This window comes from Meleagris gallopavo, chromosome 1, assembly GCF_000146605.3.
Source record: "Meleagris gallopavo isolate NT-WF06-2002-E0010 breed Aviagen turkey brand Nicholas breeding stock chromosome 1, Turkey_5.1, whole genome shotgun sequence".
NCBI lineage: Eukaryota > Metazoa > Chordata > Aves > Galliformes > Phasianidae > Meleagris > Meleagris gallopavo.
In genome coordinates this window covers 100,284,637-100,305,268 of record NC_015011.2, presented here as the reverse complement: position 1 = coordinate 100,305,268, position 20,632 = coordinate 100,284,637, and the positions used below count along the sequence as shown (strand labels likewise).

General features: G+C 37.9%; 1 protein-coding gene across 2 annotated transcripts in view; it reads left to right on the top strand.

Moving 5' to 3' along the window:
* The window catches only part of APP (amyloid beta precursor protein), a 160,848-nt gene that overhangs the window by 102,888 nt on the left and 37,328 nt on the right, over positions 1-20,632 (top strand). For both annotated transcript variants that reach the window (XM_010722443.3, XM_010722435.3), the window contains 4 exons: positions 2,931-3,005; positions 4,055-4,213; positions 13,374-13,502; positions 15,541-15,640. In XM_010722443.3, the coding sequence (XP_010720745.1) occupies positions 2,931-3,005; positions 4,055-4,213; positions 13,374-13,502; positions 15,541-15,640 (463 nt within the window). The remainder of the gene's footprint in view (positions 1-2,930; positions 3,006-4,054; positions 4,214-13,373; positions 13,503-15,540; positions 15,641-20,632) is intronic.

Here is a 20,632-nt window from a genome sequence, read left to right as displayed (position 1 = left end):
TTAAGGCATTTTTGGAAGAAGCCTCCCTTAGTAAGTGAGAGTAAAAAGTTTCTTATAAAATATCAAGTACACTTCTTATCTCATACCAAGGGCATGACCAAGCATGACAGCAGTCAGTGTGTTTGGAGGGGTGCCAGAGTGTTATCAGAGCTCCGTTATTTGTTCATCAGGTAGAGTCGCATCACAAACCCATAGTAGCTGATGGTGTTGATTTGTAAGAGGATGTGGGTAACCGGAGTTGTCTGGCTATTCAACAGCACTAAGGGTCATTGCATGCTACTTGTTCCCACATCTTTGAGGTACTTGCTGACTTTTAGCACCATATTCCCTGGATTTCCCTGCCTCAGCTGTTCTGTGTTTCCTTCTCTAAAACTGTCAACTTAGGAGATCACAAATACCAACTCACCCCCAGTTACAGTCAAGGCTTTTTGAAGAGATCTAATGATGTTATTACCAGAAAAAGAGTCAAGACTTAAGTGTGCAAGAAAAACCCTTGACAAACATAGGCATCATATTGTAATGGTTTCGACAAGCTAACTAAGCAAGCCTTACGTCAAGGACGTCTGCTGTTGTGATTGGTGTAACCCAAATGCCTGTTCAAAATTCTTTCATTACTGTATTCTTCTGTGCACCAATGTAAAAAAAATGTGAATAAATTCTACTGGTTTTAGTGTAGTGAGATTTTGTACTTAGCATTTCTCTTAATAGTGAATGACACTTTTCTTGCATCCTTTCTCCCTCTTGCTGTCCTCTACAGCCCAATTTCTAAAGGAAATAACCAGGAAGTAAGTCCCAAGTCCAGAAGAAGTTTGACTTTGAAGCAGTTTATTTCTTAAATCTTAACGAGAAGTTGTCATTTTCTTTGTACAAATCAGCCAAACCTTGGAGAGTTATAAATCTATATGGCTTTGATAGGTCTATGCTTTCAGTAAAAGAGGATAGGTTTATAACTGCACATAGAACAAGTTCAGCCTTTTTCTCCACAGCCATATCTGGAGAATGACTTTTCTTTTTCCTTTCTGCTTGATGGTTTTCCACAGACCTCTGTGGTATGTTTGCTAATCACTCATAATTCTGTAAAAGTATGGCCTTCAGTAAGAGCCCACATCTCTCGGTAGTTGCATTTGCCCATAGATATCTGTAGGGCAACTGTTTAGTTAGTTAGAACAAAGCCACACACTCCCTCACCACCCACACTGCTTTCAACTGTTAAAGTCTTCCCAATTGCAAAAACAAAACTCAAAACAGAACTTATGTAATCTTTAAATTGAATATTATTTCTGAAAACAGAAATAATTGTTCTGTGCTTTTTTACACAAGCCATTTGTTCTTGCACTGGAACTGGACACTGAATCCAGTAATTTATATTCCTCCCAGCTAGCTATATAGGCTGTTAGTTTATCATCCCTCCTTCAGTCCTTTAGAAGATTTAAAGAAATAAATAGACAGGGAGACCTATTCTAGCCAAAGGTCTCCTTCTTGCATTATCCACAAGACTTGTTTTCATCATGTGGATTAGCAGAGTGTCTTTGCCTTTATGTTTTTCAGGATTATTTTAGGTGTAAAATGGCAAGGAGCTGTTGTTCTGAAAACACACTGATGCTCATTCAGAGTGAAAAAGAGTATTAAACAGATGTCAGACGTGAGATTTGGAGGCATAAAAAAAGGGGTGGGAGAAGAAAATCTAAGCCCTGCTAGTCTTAAGTCAGTGCTCAAGTTTAACTGGTATCATTTTAATTTTTAACTTGAATTAATGCTGTGGGTTCTGGGTCATGTCCTGGCACCGGTGATGTAACAGTTGTCTAGAAAGATGCTGTTTGTGATTGAATTAAGATTTCTAGGCCACCACAATGGTATAGCCTAAGTACATAATTAAGAGATGAATACCTAATGCGCCCTTAACACAGATCAGCACTCCAAATACTAGTACATTTTTTCCAGAATATATTATGACACTCTAAATTGGCCTTTTGCTTCGTGCTCTCCTGTACTGCTTCATTGGAGAAGGATTAAAATCTTCTGTGGTTGAGGCTTAACTTGCAAGTGTGAGACACAGCACTTTGTCTTGTATTTGGTATTTATTCTGGTAAAATTTTAGTCATGTGTATGAACTATAAGCTGTTCTTAAATCCCCATTGGAAAGTATATGTTTGAGAGTTTCTGTTACAAATGGTATGAAAGTGTGTTTTCAGATAAGGATGGAAAGGAAATGTGCATTTTGAGAAATTGCTTCTGTTTCTTCTGTCTTTTGACATTGTGCTAAATTTTCAGATAAACAAGCCACTTATCTGTGTGCACTGCACTTGGTGACAGCAATTGCTCCATAAAAAAATTTGATCTGAAGAGATGGCTCTCTAGGCATGAAATGAGGAAGGTCCCTGACAAAGACCATGAGAAGGTTTCCGATGTAATGAGCAGCTAGTTAAGAGTAATATTCAATTCTTGAAATATTTGGCACCTAATTCTGGAGAGACTGACACAAATTGCATGTAGATCTTCATCTGTCCTATTCAAAGGCAGATGATATAGTCCAAAGCTAAACATTTTTCTGATACCCCCAAGATTGTCCCATAGAGTGAGTGGAAATTTGCTCCTTTTGACTATAGGCGGAAGTGTTTTCCTTTTTGTCTGAGATGAAAATGATCTGGTGTGTTCACACATAGAGATTCCACTTCCTTTTCTTGAAGGTTGATTAACATCTTTGAAGTTATGAAAGCTTGTCATGATGTTCAAATACTGAAATTCGATCTTTGTTTAAATTAATAACAGGATTCTACCTTTGTTAAATGTTGCAATTGCTTTTTTATAGAGATGTAAGGAGGGGAAGGAATATAAAAAGATAATTGTGTGAGCTACAGTGCTTGGCAGTTGCTGAGTCCTGAGATGAGAGAAGAAAATTTGAAATTCACACTCCTTGTTTTGTTTGTTAGGTCATGAGAGAATGGGAGGAGGCAGAACGCCAAGCAAAGAACTTGCCAAAGGCTGACAAGAAAGCTGTTATTCAGGTAAAAGAGAATACTTCTGCAACCTTATCAACTGGGACTGCAGTTAAAATGCAGTGGTTGTGAGTGGTGATGTAATTTCAAAACATATTTACATGGAGATTTAATGTTATTTTCTGCTCTTACTATCTTTGTTTCCAGCTGTTAGAAGCTGCTTGTGTCTCTGTGCTTAACACCCAGTCCCTGGAACAAAAGTGCAGAAGAGAGAATTTTGACTTCTCATCAGTGAGAACTGACAAATCAGTTCCCATAAGCCCTTTTCAGAATTTAGGCTGTGATAAACCAGTAAGCTATGGGATGTAATCTCAAAGCAGAGATGGAAAATATGATTTAAGGAAGGAATCATCATCAGTTTAATCTGGAAGAAACTCTCTGCCAAAACATCTTTTATCCAAAATTATAATTCAAAAATTCTGACAAGCCTAGACACTACTTGAAACCCACTGTGGCTGTGTTAGATATTATTCAGCACTGCTAGAATGATTTCAGTGCAAAACTATAAAAAGGTAACATTTAGAACCAGACTGCATTGCATATTAAATCCCACAGCTTTGCTCTCTCTGCATTATATCCACTCAAGCTTTTCCTTTAATGGAATGAGTCTGGATTCAGTTTTTCTTCCTGGTGGCCAATTTATAAGGAATTATAGTGACTCTGTACAGGTTGAATGTTTTTTTTCCACTATGTAGATTTGTTTGTAAAGTTACTTTGATACATGGAAAGCCTTTGCGATTGCAGGAGACGAAGTCTTGTCAAACTCCATCCTTTTCTATACTGAATTCTCTAAAATTGATCACAGTCACAGTGGTCATGTGAAGGATTCGCTGGTAGTTGTGCTGAACACGTAGGGAATGTTTGATAGATTTTAAAAAAATGTGGCCAGGTGTTCAGAAGCAGTTCCTACTGGAATCAATAAGAGGGACATTCAGCACAGAAGTTCTGGAAGCCAGACTGACGTGTGGAATCATTTTGGTGATTTGCAGGCAGATTTTCATGTCTATTGTTCTCTCTGGTGTCTTCACTGCTTCTGTTGTGATGAGTGTTTTTTTCAGCATTTCCAGGAGAAAGTGGAATCTCTGGAACAAGAAGCAGCAAATGAAAGGCAACAGCTTGTGGAGACTCACATGGCACGGGTGGAGGCCATGCTGAATGACCGTCGCCGCATTGCTCTGGAGAACTACATCACAGCATTGCAGACTGTCCCACCCAGAGTAAGTGCAATATCACCATCTCTATTGGCTGTGTCAAGGTCACTTTAGTCATCCCAGGGAAAAAGAATGTATGCCAAATAAAGACCAGCACTGAAGCACTGACTGTGCAGTATCTACTGCTGCTATCGGACAGTTTGAAAGTTTAAAGCTTTGATATAGCGTGCACACAAATACAAACACAGGCACACACCCCATACCAACATGTACATACATACATACATATAGATACCTAGGTAAATAGCATGAAAATGCCTGAAATTGTAGCTGTTTACAGATTCTGATAAAGGATGATGATGCAGTCATTCTGAGTGTGGTATGCAGTAGGATACTTCATTAGGTCAAGAGTGAGCTTAAGGATAAGGGTACCTGTGTTCTTGTTTCATATATTGAATTGTTTAAATGTTTGGTGAAGGATTTGGGGAGGATTGTTGGATGGTGTGAAAATACCCCACTGGCAATTCAAATTTGGCTGTTTGATATGATGGCTCTTAGTGCTGTAAACACTAAATCCAGAATGTGGATTTGAATGGAATTATTACAGACACTATATCTGTGATGTTTTTGTTTAATCTTTAAACAGCCAGTCTATAGCCTTCATAAAAATGAGAATCTTTGTGAATCCTATGGGAAAACAGTTGAATATTTTACATAACTCTCATCTCTTGAATGCTTCCTAGATGGAAAAAACATTATGTGACTAAAAGCCTTTTGAATCATTAGTGTAAGATGGATCCACCAGTTCCTAAATCTGGTCTCATAGGAAATTACATCAATATATTGACTACCCCAGTAAAATTACATATTTTAAGTGAATTTCCTTTCGTAGAGAAACCTGCTCATTGAGTGAGCATGGAAAAATGATTGTAATCACAATTCTTTATCATCATCAAACTTCTTCTCCACCTCTTGGTGCAAAACTGTGAAGTAGAAGAGTACTCTTGAGTTGGCTGTCTGTCACAGAGTAGCTGTATGAAGAATTAGTCTGCATTTTGCAGCATAGTGATTTGTTGAAAATGAAGCAAATGTGTATTAAATTGAGTGGATGATGTTACTTGGTCTGACTATGAGATGCTGTGTGTTGTAATCTATGACTGCTACAAGTGTAGTGAAGGGCTTAGACTCCAGTGTCCAGCAGACACGTTTGCAAGTTATGGGCTGGTATGCAGCTTTCTTTAGGAGATAGGTGTCTGCCACTCAGAACTGAACATGAGATGTGTTGAGTTCACAGAAGGGCTGCAGGTCCTGTTCTTCTGCTTTGCGGTTTTGAGTTCACCTCAGATGCAGTTTCACATTTGGCTTCAGGCAATCAGCTCTTGCTATGAAGTTGAGCCTGCTGTGATTGTAACTCTGTCTGAAAACTATCCCAGAGAAATTATTTTGTTTTCTTCTCGAGTCAGAACGCCCTCAACTCTCTCAGCCTGTCTTGATAGGTGAAGCGTTGACCTCTGATCATGCTCATGGGCTTCTTTGGACATCTCCAACAGATCCATGTCCTTCTTGTATTGGCATCCCCAGAGCTGAACACAGTATTCTAGGTGAGGTCTTATGAGAGCAGAGCAGAAGGGGACAATCACTTCACTTCCTTCTTTAGATGCAGCCAAGGTTTTATGGACTGCTTGTGCACATTTCCAGCTTGTGTTGAGTTTTCCATCAATCAGCACCCCCAAGTCCTTCTCCTTGGGGCTACTTTCAATCCATTCTCTTCCCAGCGTGTATTTGTGCTTGGAATTACTCTGGCCCAGTTGCAGGACCTTCCACTTGGCCTTACCGAACTTCATGAGGTTCACATGGGCCCACTTCTCAAGCTTGTCAAGGTCCTTCTGGATGGCATCCCTTCTCTCCAGCAAGTCAACCGCATCATATAGCTTGGTGCTGTCCACTAATTTGTTGAGAGTGCACTCAATCCCACTGTCCTTGTCTCTGGCAAGGATGCTAAACAGCACCTGTCCCAGTATGGACCCCTGAGGAACACTGCTCATCATGAATTTCCACTTGGATATGAAGCCACAACATTTCAAGTGTGACCATGCAGCCGATTCCTTATCCACTGAGTTGTCCATCTGTCAAATCTTTCCAGTTTGAGACAAGTATGTTGTGTCAACTACTTTGCACAAGTCCATACTTAAAGTGGTAAGGTCTCTTAAATAAAATTAGAAGAGTATTACAGTTTAAACTGAAAAAGACGTTGTTGTTTTTAATTGAAGTATGTATTGTATTGGCGGGGGGGTATAGTGTTTTTCGTGTGCTGTTTAATCACTTGGATGTGTTGTCCACATATCCTATCTCTTCTGCAGGAGTTTTTCAGATGTTACATGGATCACTGTCCATGCCAGTGTCCCAAGAGTTTGTCAGGACACCACTCTGAGCAGCAAGGGAGTCAGGAATCTCGTTCAGAAATAACATAACTTAAAGATCTATTACAAATAATTTTTTGGCAAAACCAAATACTTGTTCTGTTATTTTCTCAGAAGCACTGTCATGCAAGATGCCCAGAAAGTTAAATTTTATCTTCATCTCTATTTCGCAGTACAGCTTAACTGTGCTGCTATACTCTGTTGTCTTTAAAAATAGTGTGTAGCTGTTCAGTATCCGGTGTCAAAATGCCATATTGTTTCATCCCACTCGATGGTTTTAGTACAGAAAAGAAGGATTAATGGCTCTTGGAACTAATATGCTTCTAGTTTTTAAAACAGTTGGAGATTTTCCCCTTCATTTTGGAAGTTAAATAGAAGAATTCAAATGCATCAGTCTCTGCAAGCAAGCTGATTCTATAATTTGCTTTTATTTCCTTTCTCGTGTGCATGTCAAATTTACTTGGATTTATGTCTCCCTGTTTAATCTTTGTTGGTAGCAGGGGCTCATTCTCTGTGGGAAGTCAGGGGGAGGAGGTGTGGTGAAGAGAAATGCAGTTCACAGTGGTGAAATAAAGGGTTTCAGAGCAAGGAAACATACAGGAAATCTATGAACAGTAATTAATTAACCTCCTTATATTTTGCACAGAGTAAAATGAGCATATAGTAATTAAACTCAGTTTAGAATGTTTCTCTTGCACTTCAGAACTGTTTCACTAAAATGCAAATTACTGCTGTTCAGAGCAGGGATAATTAAGATCAACCCTAGCTTGTACATTAACCCATTTGAATTTATTTCCTGTATGTTTTCTTGTTTCCCTTAATGTCCTTTCTGGTACCATTTGTGCCTTGAGTCTGTTCCTATGGTGAGAGCTTACTGTGGTCTGAAACTAGACATGTTCAGCTATTTGGACTTGGAAGAAAGATCTGCAGAGGGGCCCTTACTCAGTGCTTCTGTGTTCTGGAAGTTCAAAGCCTTTTTTGGGTCCAGCAAAGTTGCTGAGGAAATACGCAGTTGGAGGCAGGCAAAAGTATAACTGCTGATCTGATAAAAATCCTTCTATGCTATAGGAGAGATCAGTCCAGCTCTAATACTCCACCCTCCATCCTGCTCACCTAAACGTGAAAAGTTACAGTTTCTCACATATGCTGAGTTTTGTGGGATTTATAAAATAGACAGCATGGATTTCAGCTCAGCTTTTAAACCAGGTCAGACTGAGGAAGATGGTTGCTTAATTCAGGTTTTAGAGTAGATTCTGAGGCTTTTAGGTGAATAAAACCACACTTCCTTGTTTTTTCTCTTATCTTGACTTGAGTCTAGGACTTGAGCATGTGGTATAGTCATACTCCTCATCTTGCCCAGTAGGATTTCTCATATGAGCAACTAAAGACAGAGAGGCAATTCCAGATGGATATCATGGTCTGCAAAACTTTGGCACATTCATCATAACTAAAATCCAAAGTTTTAAAAGAACAGAGACAAAATTTAATTTGTCAGAGTTGAATAAATTTAAATCTTGTAAAAGCAAATGATGAGGTGGAATCAAATGCTGTTTTCACTTTGTTCTTTCTCAGGAAAATCCTTGAGAGAGAAGGCAAAGGGAAATTTTGAGTGCTAATAGCAATATATTTGTTATGTGTGGTAATGCACTTTCTTACAAACTAGCAGAAATGATGAGAAGACATCTTTAATTCGACGTAAAATGTGGAATAGGGGTTTCACATGAATGAAAAGTCTTTCTGTCATTCTAGCCAGCCATCCTTGAATGTTCCTAAAATGAACTGCAGTTCCAGTATCAAATCCAGCCCATGAATCAATAACATAGCAGGTAAAATACATACCTAATATACTATATAAGGTATCCTTAAAAATGGAATGAAAAAAAAACAATTGTTGTGCATTTCAAGAGCAGTTATCAGAAAGGACTGGTGATTGATGTTTCTCTAAAGGCAAGATGAAATGGAAAAATACAGCATTGTGGATCTTTCCTTTCTGGTTTAGAGTGAATTTTGGTCAAAATGACAAGCCAGCTCAGAATTTCCCACAGAAGTTCCATGGCACACAGACATGGGAGGTTATATTTTAAATACACAGAAGTACATTCGGATGGTTTTCATGTTGTTTCTCTGCAGAAAGTATTTTGAATTTCCATAGAGAGAGCATAGGTTATATTTGTAGCAATCCAAAATAATTCTGATGTTTCTGTTTTCCAGGCTCAATGAAATAGCACTTTTTCACCACTCCATTAAAATCTGAAATGATAAGCTAGATAATCTGAAATGATAAGCTAGTGTAGAGGTCATATATGTGTATGCATGTATGTGTATGTACAAAATAAATATGTGTATATTTTACCAGTTAGAAACTGTTCTCAGGCATTTTAGACCACATATATGATTTAGTGAGGTTAGGGTTAGGAGTAGACCAGTGGGTTTCCTTGTAAATGACCTGTAGAAAAAGAATTAGGTTTTTGTTCTCTAAATTTTCAGATATGAATGAATCTACCTTATCTACATTTCAAGGAAATTGTAATAGTAGCAGAGCCAAAACTTAGAAGTGAGAGAGAGTGAAGAAAAAGTTGTAAAAATTGTAAATGATTTTAATTGTTATATAAATAAACAATAAGTAACATTTTCTACTAGCTAGAACAAAACCAAGCTAAATCCTTGCTAAGACCAGCAGAGAATGTAATCACTAAATATTCACTACTTAGAATTGTGTTTGAACAGCTTCTGGTGGGCTGCCTTCTGTAGGGTTCTTCTACTGTGTTTGATAAACTAGTACTATCGATCTAAGTCATGTTATGATATGAGTATTGTCTTCATATGGCTTATGTGTGTCAATTTATTTCCTCCAGAAGGATTCTGAAGTGCTTTTAAGCATTTATTACATAGAATTCTTGCCTTTTGAAATGCCTTAAAAGGTGAAGTAGAAAGAGAGCCCATGTTCTCCAATAGTTGATACTGGGAACACCTTCCATGGTAAAGGACAGAACAATCCTTGGTCAGCAGATCCCATTGGTGTGTATTTGGAGATAAACTGCAACATGAATATTATTATTTCATTGTTAAAGAAGAATGTCAGTAATCTTGTCTCTAAACTGATTCTACATTAAATAAAGGCACCTTTATTTCATGCTGATTAAATAGTCAGTGGGGTTGGGATTCACCACTGGGTAGCAAAAGTTTCCATCAATGATTTGTGCTCTGCTTAGGCTTGTCTTGTACAGCTGGAAACCTTTTAATAGGTTGTCAGGATTGCATCTATATATCCCCAAAGAACTGCTTTACTAAGAGAGTAGACATACTCCCTGCAATTTTAGGTAGAAAGGTATCTTTTTAATGATGCCTTGTCAGCTTGAATAGCATACCTAAACTGCACAGGTAGTCTGTGAATTTGTCTACAATGGACCGGATAGATTGAATATATGTGCAAGTGCCAACACACAAGAACTAATACTTTGACACATGCTACAAAACTAACAAGATTTGAGTCTAACAACTAAAATACAGTCAGATGACAGGTCATCTGTTCATCTGTTACAGTAGCTTCTAAGAGGACTATTATCTGGCTGTGCTAAGTGTTGGATAAAAAGCAAGTGGAAAAAGTTTCATGGGCATAAATGACGTCTTTAGACATTTATGTGCTTGAAATAGTTCAAAGCTGCTTGTAACAGGAGACTTTGCACTACTTCACTCAACATTACTGTATGTGTGCTTATTAGATGTGTTCATATTATTCTTTACATTGGCCTGAAAAATAAATATGTGCCATGCTAATGTGGCTTTCTAGTCAGTTCAGGGTTTTCCAATTCTCAGTAAGCAATGTTATTCCTATCTAAACCACATTCCTTGTGAAGTGATACGCATTCTGAATTTGGAGCTGGATCCTCTTGCTCAGGAAGTCACCAATCATTCTGGTTACTAGTTCAATTGCAGTTGCCAGAAATGTTGGCCGCTTATTTAAGATAACTAAAAACATGCAGATAATGGAAGTCACATTGGGAATATCCTGGTCTCTTTTAGAGGAAAGCTGATAAAAACAAGCTGACAAAGCAAATACAGCTGAAAATAATAGTATTATTTCATGATAGTTAAGTAGCCCCTGCTGGCTGATTCAGGTTAGTTATTCTGCGAGAGATTTTTTTATGAGCTAGCCTGTGGAGCCATTCCTTTCCTCTGCTAGACCACTTAGAGTGGCTGTTCCACTCTACCACATTACAAGAGTTCATACCACCACTTGATGCAAGAGGTTTGGGGGCAAATCCTGCTGCAGAAAGTACGTACATGAGTGTGATTTCTAAGCAGAAGTGGTTTACTTCAATGTGGATGTAATACAGTATGGAGATGGGATTTGGGATTAGAGGTATTTTTGCTAATCCACAAATTTGTTCAAAGTTTGCAAGCAATAGATCTGCAATTCTAGGCATAGAGGAGAAAAATAACTTCTGCCTGTTAAATTTGGTCCTTATTTATGGTAACCACAGGTGGGTATGCGAAGCCCTGCAGAGATCTGTGACTACTTTGCACTGGCCCTAGCAGGTTAGCCTTCAGCAAAGGCCCACAAGTCTTTAGCCAGTAGCATTTCAAAGTTGTGGAGGGGAAGATTAGAGGTCTGAACTGATCTCCATTGCATCTGGGACATTTAATGGCTATTTTAGGAAGAGGAAGCAGAGGCATTTTAAGAGGACTCTTCAGTAAGTAATGCCTCATATTATAGTCTGTTATATTGGCCCATGATGTCAGAGGCAGATGGTGGTATGGCAGTAGAAGTTGAGCCTTCCTACAAATATTCTGTTACATTTCGTCGCCATGTGACAGATGGCAGCAGAGGGGCAGTCTGGCACAATGGCATCTGACATGGAAGTGCATGTGAATCAAAGATGTGTCACTGAATTCCTCCATGAGGAAAAAATGGCACCCATTGACATTCATTGACACTTGCTGTACATTTCTGGAGACCAAACAGTGGATGTGAGCGCAGTGAGGCAGTAGTGATGACGATAGTGGGTCGTCTCTGCTGGTACAGATTTTTATGAGGACAGCATGCAGGCTCTAGTGAAAATATACAGCTAATGGTGGAGACTGTGTTGAAATATTGTGTTTTGTAGCTGTCAGTTTGCTCTCTCAAATGGTGTTATGGTGCACTTTGTATCTGCTGTACCTTCCATGGAAATAAATAGGAGGCATTACTTTCAGAGTGACATATGTATATCCTTCTGGCATTAGACATGACACTTCAATTTGAGTATTCCTTGAAGAAATAGAAATTAATTCATTTCTCTTTAATGTACACAAACCTGCTATTTTGATGTGCTTCAGGGGAACAAATGATGAAATGTCAGGAAAGGGAACAATATTTTCTGTCTTCAGAAAATTACTATTTTAAACCTTAGTGATCTTCTAGCCTTTATTCCTATAAACTGTCACAGCTGGCATTTCATTTTGTTTTGCCATTATAGTAATGTTGTAGGGATTGTTTACTTTTCAACATTTGTTCATGGTTTCTTGCAACTTCATCACAGGCTGATTGACTTTTGGTGATTTGGAGTTATTTTCCTCACAAATGAATTTTCTGTCATGGAACTACTAAGTTTAATCCTTTGGTTAGGAATGGCTTCACATCTCTCTGTCTGAAAGATCCTCAGATAACCTTTGTTTTACTTTCTTTGGACGTCTTAAAATCTATTGCCTCTCTCAAGCAAAGAAATTCTTCACTCCTCAAGCTCTGTGGCTTAGTATTCATATCTTGTGTAAATGTTAAATTAGTTTAGGATCTATATTTGACCATGAATCTAAGTCTTCCTAAAGCTTCAGCTTCACCCACAGTTCTTTCTGTTTCAGAAAGCTGTGCACAGAGCTTCTGATGCTTATTTTGTTGCTTCTGCACCCGTTCTTCTGGATCTGTGCCAGTACCCAGTGAGGCTGCTCCCTTCTTCTGCTCATTCTTTAATTTCCTGCACAGTAAGATCCCCATACCCTTCCTTCTCACCCATGTCAGCTTCATTTTTCTCACTATTCAGCAGCTTCAGAAAAAATGCACAAGCACAACCACGCAAGCAGAGTTGGTGAAGGGGGCTGGATTTCCAACGTCACCCTAAACACTGAGTTAAAAGTGAAAGTCTTAGTTTCATGGTAGGAAAAACTTCCCTTCTTTGCAGTCTTCACTGCTGTACCATCAGTCTGTGTATATTTTTCATGTTCCCTTCAGCTGGAGTTCTCTCCTTTGTTCATGTTTAGTTGTATGCCTTGAGGTATATAATTATATTTTTGTTACTTCCCCATATTTATTTTTATATTAATTTTAGTAAGTAAAACCACCTGAAATGTATACATAAACTTTTTTTTTTTCTTAAATCTGATACCCAAGTGGGCTACTTTGAGAAGATGTGTGCCCTCCATACCTCAGCTATTCCTTTCCTCTTTGTTTCTTCTGCTCACATAGCAATATTAGCAGAACAGAGCAGTCCTGAATTTGTTTAACAAGTTTTGTAGTCAGATCTGTCTGATTACTCCTCGGCTTTGATAGAGTAGTGCTTTCAGATAATCTTCTCTGCAGGTGCTTAGCAGTTTATTAATCTTCTGGTTTGATTCTGTATGCATTCTATTTGATAGTTGATACTGGTTAATAAAATCAGTTTTAGTCGTTTGCAGTTTTAACTGTAGTTAATAGATATTGATCTCAGTTGAGCATGCAACGTAATAGTTGTTCTGTGCTCCGGTTTTGGGGCATACCTCCAATGTATGGAACTAAAACATGTGTTGTTCTAAATTTAATTCTGAATTTATTTCCTGTTTCTTCCCTATAGCCTCGTCACGTATTCAACATGCTGAAGAAGTATGTGCGTGCTGAGCAGAAAGACAGACAGCATACTCTCAAACACTTTGAACATGTCCGGATGGTAGACCCAAAGAAAGCAGCCCAAATTAGATCTCAGGTAATCCCCACTGAGAGTTAGTGGGGTCACATTTCTCGTAACCGTTGTGAGTTTTCTGTCAGCTTACTTTTTAAAAAACATTTGACTACTTTCTGTGGGCAGTTTTAGATGGAACAAAAAATAGATTGTTTTCCTGCAGAAGATCAAGACAAAGTGATGTAGTAGCCGTGTGGGTGTAATTTATCTTTTGAGAAGAACTGAAAAGCAGGTTTTCTGTCTGTCAAAACAGTGAACCAGTCATGAGCACTTCCCAAGAAGCCATCCAGAGCAGTAATGCCCAGGGCCTTTATTACTGCTTTGGTAAATAATACCTCGAGGAAAATGTTTCTAATAGATTTAGCTAACACATATGGTTATGCTTCACTTAACTGAAGCAGCAAAACCAGAAGTGGTACAGCCATCTGACTGCAACCAGTCTTTTTGTAATCATTGGAGAGGTACTTGTAATGTCTATAAATGTGATTACTGCAATGCACTCGAGTTTAACATAGTTTTTAAAATGTGCATAGTAGTTCGTGGCATTTTAACTGCTGAATGTTACTGCAGTCCTCAATGTGTGTGTTTTGGAACAGCTTTTATGTTATCTCTGTAAATCATGGAGGGTGAGGAAGCAAAAAAAACACAGAAGATATAGCTGGCTTTCAAAACAGCAATTAAAATTGTAGGCAGAACGGATAAGCGTGTGCTGTAATCTGCAGAATCTTCCTCTGTTCCCTCTGCAGGATGCAATAGGAAGCTCTGTTCCAGCCACACAGTTATGAACTGATTGGCATTGCTAAAAGCCAAATCAAAACCATATACCTCATTGAATGGCATGATTTGCATATTAGAATTATGAAACAGCTATTTCAGCCAGACTTGTACATGGAGATCATGCTAGCTTGAAATTGCTAGAGTTAAAAATGCACACTTCTAAACATCTTCTGCAGTGATCTTGATTTTCTTTTCTCTCAAATATGATAGCATGTCCTTTTACATCTTACATTACTTTAATTTCTAAAACATTGGATTGTTAAATCACAAAAACCAATGGAATTTTGCAGACTACAAGCTGTTTGGCAGCACATGTGAAGAATGGAAAGTGACATTTGGATACAGGAAATACAGTTATTGTTTTGTATATTGCCATAGGGATGTGTATTTCCATAACATCTTCGCTTCTTGAATAGGTCAGAAGGTTGAAGGAATGTAGGTTGGAGGATCTACCAGGAGTTTTTATTTCAGTGGAAAATGGAAAAAACAAAATTGTTCAGAAGCATAAATTTTTTCACTGAAATTGCTGTATGTAACCTATTTTCTTGTTTGGGCTTAAAATTGCCTTTGTCGGTAGTCTATGTCCTCCAAGGTGTACCTCTGTGTTCCTTGCTGTTGAAGAGAGGTGATACTTGCAGAGTACCCTGGGGAGGATTATTGTGGGAAGTTGAAATTCTACCCATAGCAGCATGGAGGCACAACCTGAGGCAACAGTTAGAATCACCTGGGACAACACAATAATGCTTCTGGTTGGAAATATTTTTTGAAATGTTTTCAAATGCTTTTAACAAGAGCATTCCATCTGTCTCCAGAGAGTAGCTGTTTCTTTTTGCAGTATTAGAATAAGGAGAAAGAAATAAAAAAACCCAAACAGCTGATACATTTTGATCCAGCAATCAGTTGTACCTCTCTTGGCTTGAACGGCATGCAGAAGGTTACAGTATTGAGCAAATGTACACATTATTGGAGAGTAAATGAGGCTGTGAATTTCTGCTACAACAGTTGTTTGTGTACCCCCACAGCGAATGTAAATTCTTGCTTTAAGTTACTTCATTCCCATGGTGTTTCAGGTATTTGCTATGGAGGAATGTCTAGCACACTACTTGTGTAGGAGAGGTGAATATCGCAATGCATTTGACAGTTTCAGCACATGGAGCATATTATTCCTACTTTGCTTCAAGTAAAAACTGTCTTGCTTTGCAAAAAAAAAAATTGTAAAATTTTTATAATAGCTACTAATAATAGTATTCGTATTCCCCTCCTTAAAATATTTTTATTTCTTTAGGTTATGACACATCTACGTGTGATATATGAACGCATGAATCAGTCTCTCTCCTTCCTCTACAATGTGCCTGCTGTAGCTGAGGAGATCCAGGATGAAGTCGGTATGCAAACTGTTAATGTAGAAAAACAAAAATATTTGCTTGATAAGAAATCACCACTAAAAGCTAAATTGCAGCATCTTACTTCTATTGATACACTGTCCCAGCTTACAAATAGAACAAACTTACTTATGAATTATGAATTATAATGAATATAAACTTGTGAATATGAACTATCAGACAGACTAAATGGAAAAGCTTGTTCATAATTTGCTTTCAGAATTTTCCTGTTTCTTTAAAAAATGCAATTTCATTACCATTATATGTAAACTTCATTAATTCCTGTGTAATCTATGCAGTAACATAATCATACAGCCTTTGTTGTTAATATATTCCATGTAATATGTTAATATACATTTGGAGCCTCCATGCTATGTGGAAGCAGCTGCTAACAATCAGTAGCTTTATTAAATCCTTCCTAGGTTTGGTTATTTAATTTAATGTGGCATTTACTTTAACTGATGCAGTCATTTGGGAAATCCCTCAGCTAAAGAATAGTTAAATTCACAAGAATTTGAGAAAAATGTAGGTAACAACTAGGGTTTATTAAATACAACTTGGCAGTATCTTATCAGTCATGCATTTATTTAGTAAATTATTTATGAAACAAGGGAGCAAGCTGTGCCATTGCAATAAGGATGTGTTGGACAGAGAGTAGTGGTGGATTCCCCTGCACCCAAAGCACAGGTTAGGAAGCAGATGTGTTTACTTGTAAGGTAACTTTAGAAAGTGAAGGATGAGCTCAGAAAACAGAGCTGGGGAGGTGGTTATGAGACCATAAGGAGAGAGATTAATTCAACTACATTCTTCTGTTCTTCATAATTACAAGACACAAACAACAGTCTCAGTTTGCAGTTGTGGGGAGCTATTCAAATAAAACCCTTATTAATAAATTGAGAGTGTGTCATTTCTGTAGGAAAAGACCTGCTTGATATTAGGTGTTGGAGATAATAAGTTGTTGAGTTCGTTTGTTTTTTTTTTACCCACAGTTGTCATTCTCTTGGTTGTATTTTTGCTTGAAGTTTCAATTTCTTCTATTATTAGTAAAGTTAATGCTTATTGGTGAGGACATTCATCTTAATTTTCTTTCCTGAATACTGAAATGGAATGGGAATTTCAGAGGCTTTGAAGAGACATGGGAGCTGAAATCTGTTAACTGCTAAGTGGTTTACAAAAATCTGACTCCTAATCTCAAATGTAATACTAATTTTTAGGAGGAAAAGAGACTAAAATTAGTAGGGTATTATGTCCTAGTGAGATGAGACGAGCTAAGAATTTATCAGTCTCTGAAGTATTTTTTCCCTACCTTGATTTTCTGGGGGGATGTGGTTTGGGATATAGTATAATTTCTTCAAAGCATTGCAAAATGTAAAGCAATGAAAAATATGTTCTTATATTGGGAGTTATTAGGCAGTAAAAATTAAAGACTACACTATTAGATCTGGGCTTTATAAAATAAAATAATTTGCAGTGTAGAGAAGGAAGTTTATTCTCTTCCAGGATAGACATTCTCTTTCTTGGTAACACTGACTTTATAGATATACATATGGCTTTTATGGAAAGTTCTAAGACGTCATTCCTTTCTGTTGAAGAAGACAATATCTTTCCAGCTTTAAGCACAATGATGAGCCAGCTTCAGATCTGTTTTGAAATTAGTGACCTTCTTAGCCTTGGTACTCTTCCTAAATGCATGGAAAAGGAGATCTAATACTGCTGCTAAATCTATGAAGAAGTAAAAAACTAATAAAATTGTACTTTGTAAGGTTCCCCAAGAAGTACTACAACTATCATTAAAAAGACAAATGTTTTAGTAAATACTTTCTTTGGAACCACTTGCTTAGAAAGTCCAGGCCAGTGACCAAGTTGGAAAATACCTAGGTAAAAACTATTGCAGGCAAGCAGCGTGTGACTAATAAATTATAAGTGAGGAAACAGTTGAAAGTAGTTCTTTTCTTAGGCTGCTGTGATTCCAACTGAAATGGCTTATAAAACATAAGTTGTGTTTCTTTGTTCATTATGCTTTTGGTTGCTAGTTCCACCCTTGACTGCAATGTTCTTCGTGAACAGTTTTCACCTTGAGGAACGAATAATCTTTGCTTTAGAATACATAGTTCTGACAAAATTACTTTTTCACTAGGTTAAACAAGTGGTTCTATGAGCAGCAGGACAGACAAGATCTTGTTTTCTGTGAATTTATGTTTTAACTCCTCCACAATAAGGTGCCACTTGTGACTAGATCTTCTCATTGCTAGAAATATTATGCCCCATTTTGTACAGTTTCTCCATGACCAGCTGTTGACAAATTTGAATCTCAGGGCTTCTGATTTACACATATATATATAAATAAATAAAACTACAAACTAAACTAAATTAATTTTTTTCCTCTTATCTGTCTGAAAGACTGCTAACAAGATTCACCCCTGAGAAGTAGGTGGAGTTCTTTCACTGGAAATGCATGTGGAGCTGAGGTGCCCCCTTATAATCTCTGTATTGTTTTTGAGATTTTTATGCAGTGAAGTTGAATTATATGAAATAGAATGCAGAGTTGTTCCTGGGACTTGGTGATTTCATGGACAATGTTTTCATCTTCAGCAGTCTGAAGATTATTTTAATTGGTGGCTTGTTGATTGTATGAATTGCAGTCTAACAGTTGGACATTCATAATTTCTTTTAAATAAAAGATATTTTAGAAGTTTGTAATCTCAAAAAGCAGGTTTAAGTCATAATTCTAAAGTGCAGATTCCAAAATACCAAACCCAGTTTTTATTCTAGATGCAGCCTTTTCAAGGGATCTCTTTAATGTCTTTATCAATAACTCCAGATGGTGCACCTTCAGCAGGTTTGCAGATGACACACTCAGCTGAGTGGTACAGTTGATATGAGGAAGGCATGCCATCCAAAGGCACCTGGACAGGCTTGAGAAGTGGGCCCACATGAACCTAATGAGGCTTGACAAAGCTGAGTGCAAGGTGTTGCACCTGGGTTGGGGCAAACCCAGATATGTGTACAGATTGGGAGAAGAATTTATTGACAGCAGCCCTGCTGGACAAAAAGCTGGACAAGAGTGAGCAGTGTGCACTTGCTGCCCCTAAGGCCAACTGCATCCTGAGCTACATCAGAAGAGGGGTGACCAGCAGGGAGAGGGAGGGGATTGTCCCCTTCTGCTCTGTCCTTGTGAGGCCCTGCCTGGACTACTGTATCCAGGTCTGTAGCCTCCAGCACAAAAAAGTCATAAAACTGTTGGAGAAGGTCCCTTATCAGCAATTTGTTTGTGACCTGTTTACGTTTGTTGGATTAAACAGAAAATGACTTGAGTGTATAGATGTATAGGAAGACCCACAAGTCTTTGAGGAATAGAAAGCATCTCTGAAATGAAGTAAGGTGGTTTTTTTGCTGCTTAGCATTTGACAAATATGTAATGTGCAAGAGCCACATCAGGATGGCAGGAATGTGTTTTCGAAGGAAATTCAAGATGTGTAAGGAACAATGCTGCTGCCAGTCTAGACTTCAAGATGAGGCAGAGGGATAAAGGATCAGTGCAGCAGTTGCAGGGAGGGGTCTTTCTGACTGTGATTTTTTTATGATGGAGCTTGGAAAACAGGCAGACAGCTTGTGTAAGAGGCCATTTATCACTCTGGCTGCAAGTGATTTCTCAAACTGCAGTGATGCAAATGTGCTACAAACCACGTCGCTCTCTGCAACTGATGTAATCTTTGGCATTAAATAGTGTTTCTCACAGACAAGGATTATGAATATAAATAAAAGAGTGGCCCAAAAAATCTGAGAAGTGATATTTGGATGCTGCAAGATAATTTACCTACCTTGCTATTTGTACTCTCCTTTTCCCTCTATACCTTAATATGTATATAACTTCAGAGAAGCAATGATGGACTTTTTAATAGAAATCAGCAGTTTATTTTAGCACATCTTGCTTTAAATCCTTATTTGATTAGGCTGCTTATCCATGTATTAAAGGGCAGTTTATTGCCAGGAGTGGCATAGCCAGCACTGCTTCCAAATAAGAAGCTATAACAGAGTTCTGGGTATTAGTCAAATGAGTAGGCAATGAGCTGAATATCTAATTGTCTTTGCTGCTCTGTTTCCAAACTGATGTCCTCAAGTCCATCTTTTCTAGCCCCCCACTGATGAAATATTTAGCACCACCTAACTCAGCAGTATCCTAAGTAACCCTGAGCCGTCCAGTTATGAGTTATGAGCAAGTAATAAGTAAGAGAATATGATTTAATTTGTCCCTTGCCGAATAAAATCAAACTGCCATTATTTTATTATTCTGTTCCATTGCGCCTATTCTGTTCTTCTGCAGCACACTCATTATATAGCAGAGGGAGTGAACAAACACAAGCCGACTCCAGATCATTACATGCATTCAAATGCATACAGAATGTGGTGGTTCATGTGCCATTTGAATTATTTGTATGCTCTAGCTTAGCATTTGAACAAGAGAATTTTGCCTCTTGACATTTAGTTCACAACTTTTGTGAAGATTTGTAAATATTTTTAGAAAAAGCTTGACAACTGTAAATATAGGACAAGGCACAGATTAAAAATGTTTGAAGATTTGCTTTCTTTTAACCCTTTCTCTTTAACTATTAGGTCCCTATACCAGTCAGTTTGCATCTGCGCAGATTGTCTGGGTAACCAGACTACACTGAACTGCTGTTACTGAACTGCTGAGCTACGTCTGATATTTAGGCATTTCTAAAACCAACTGTTTATTTTCTAGCTGCTGATTTACTTATGGTCAATCCACAGCCTCGCTGCATTTCCTGCCACAAGCTGAATTAGGATGCTTTTCTCTGTTCCTTTTCTGGTATCCTTCTTAGGAAATTGTGAGAGCATTAGCTGTTTGCTGCAGGCTGACAGTCCAAAATGAAAACCACTGTGGTTTGGGAATTTATTTTGCAGAATCAAAACAAACCCTTGAGGTTTTCCCAAAAGCAAATTGTGTATCTTTTCTGATTGGTGCCATTTCTT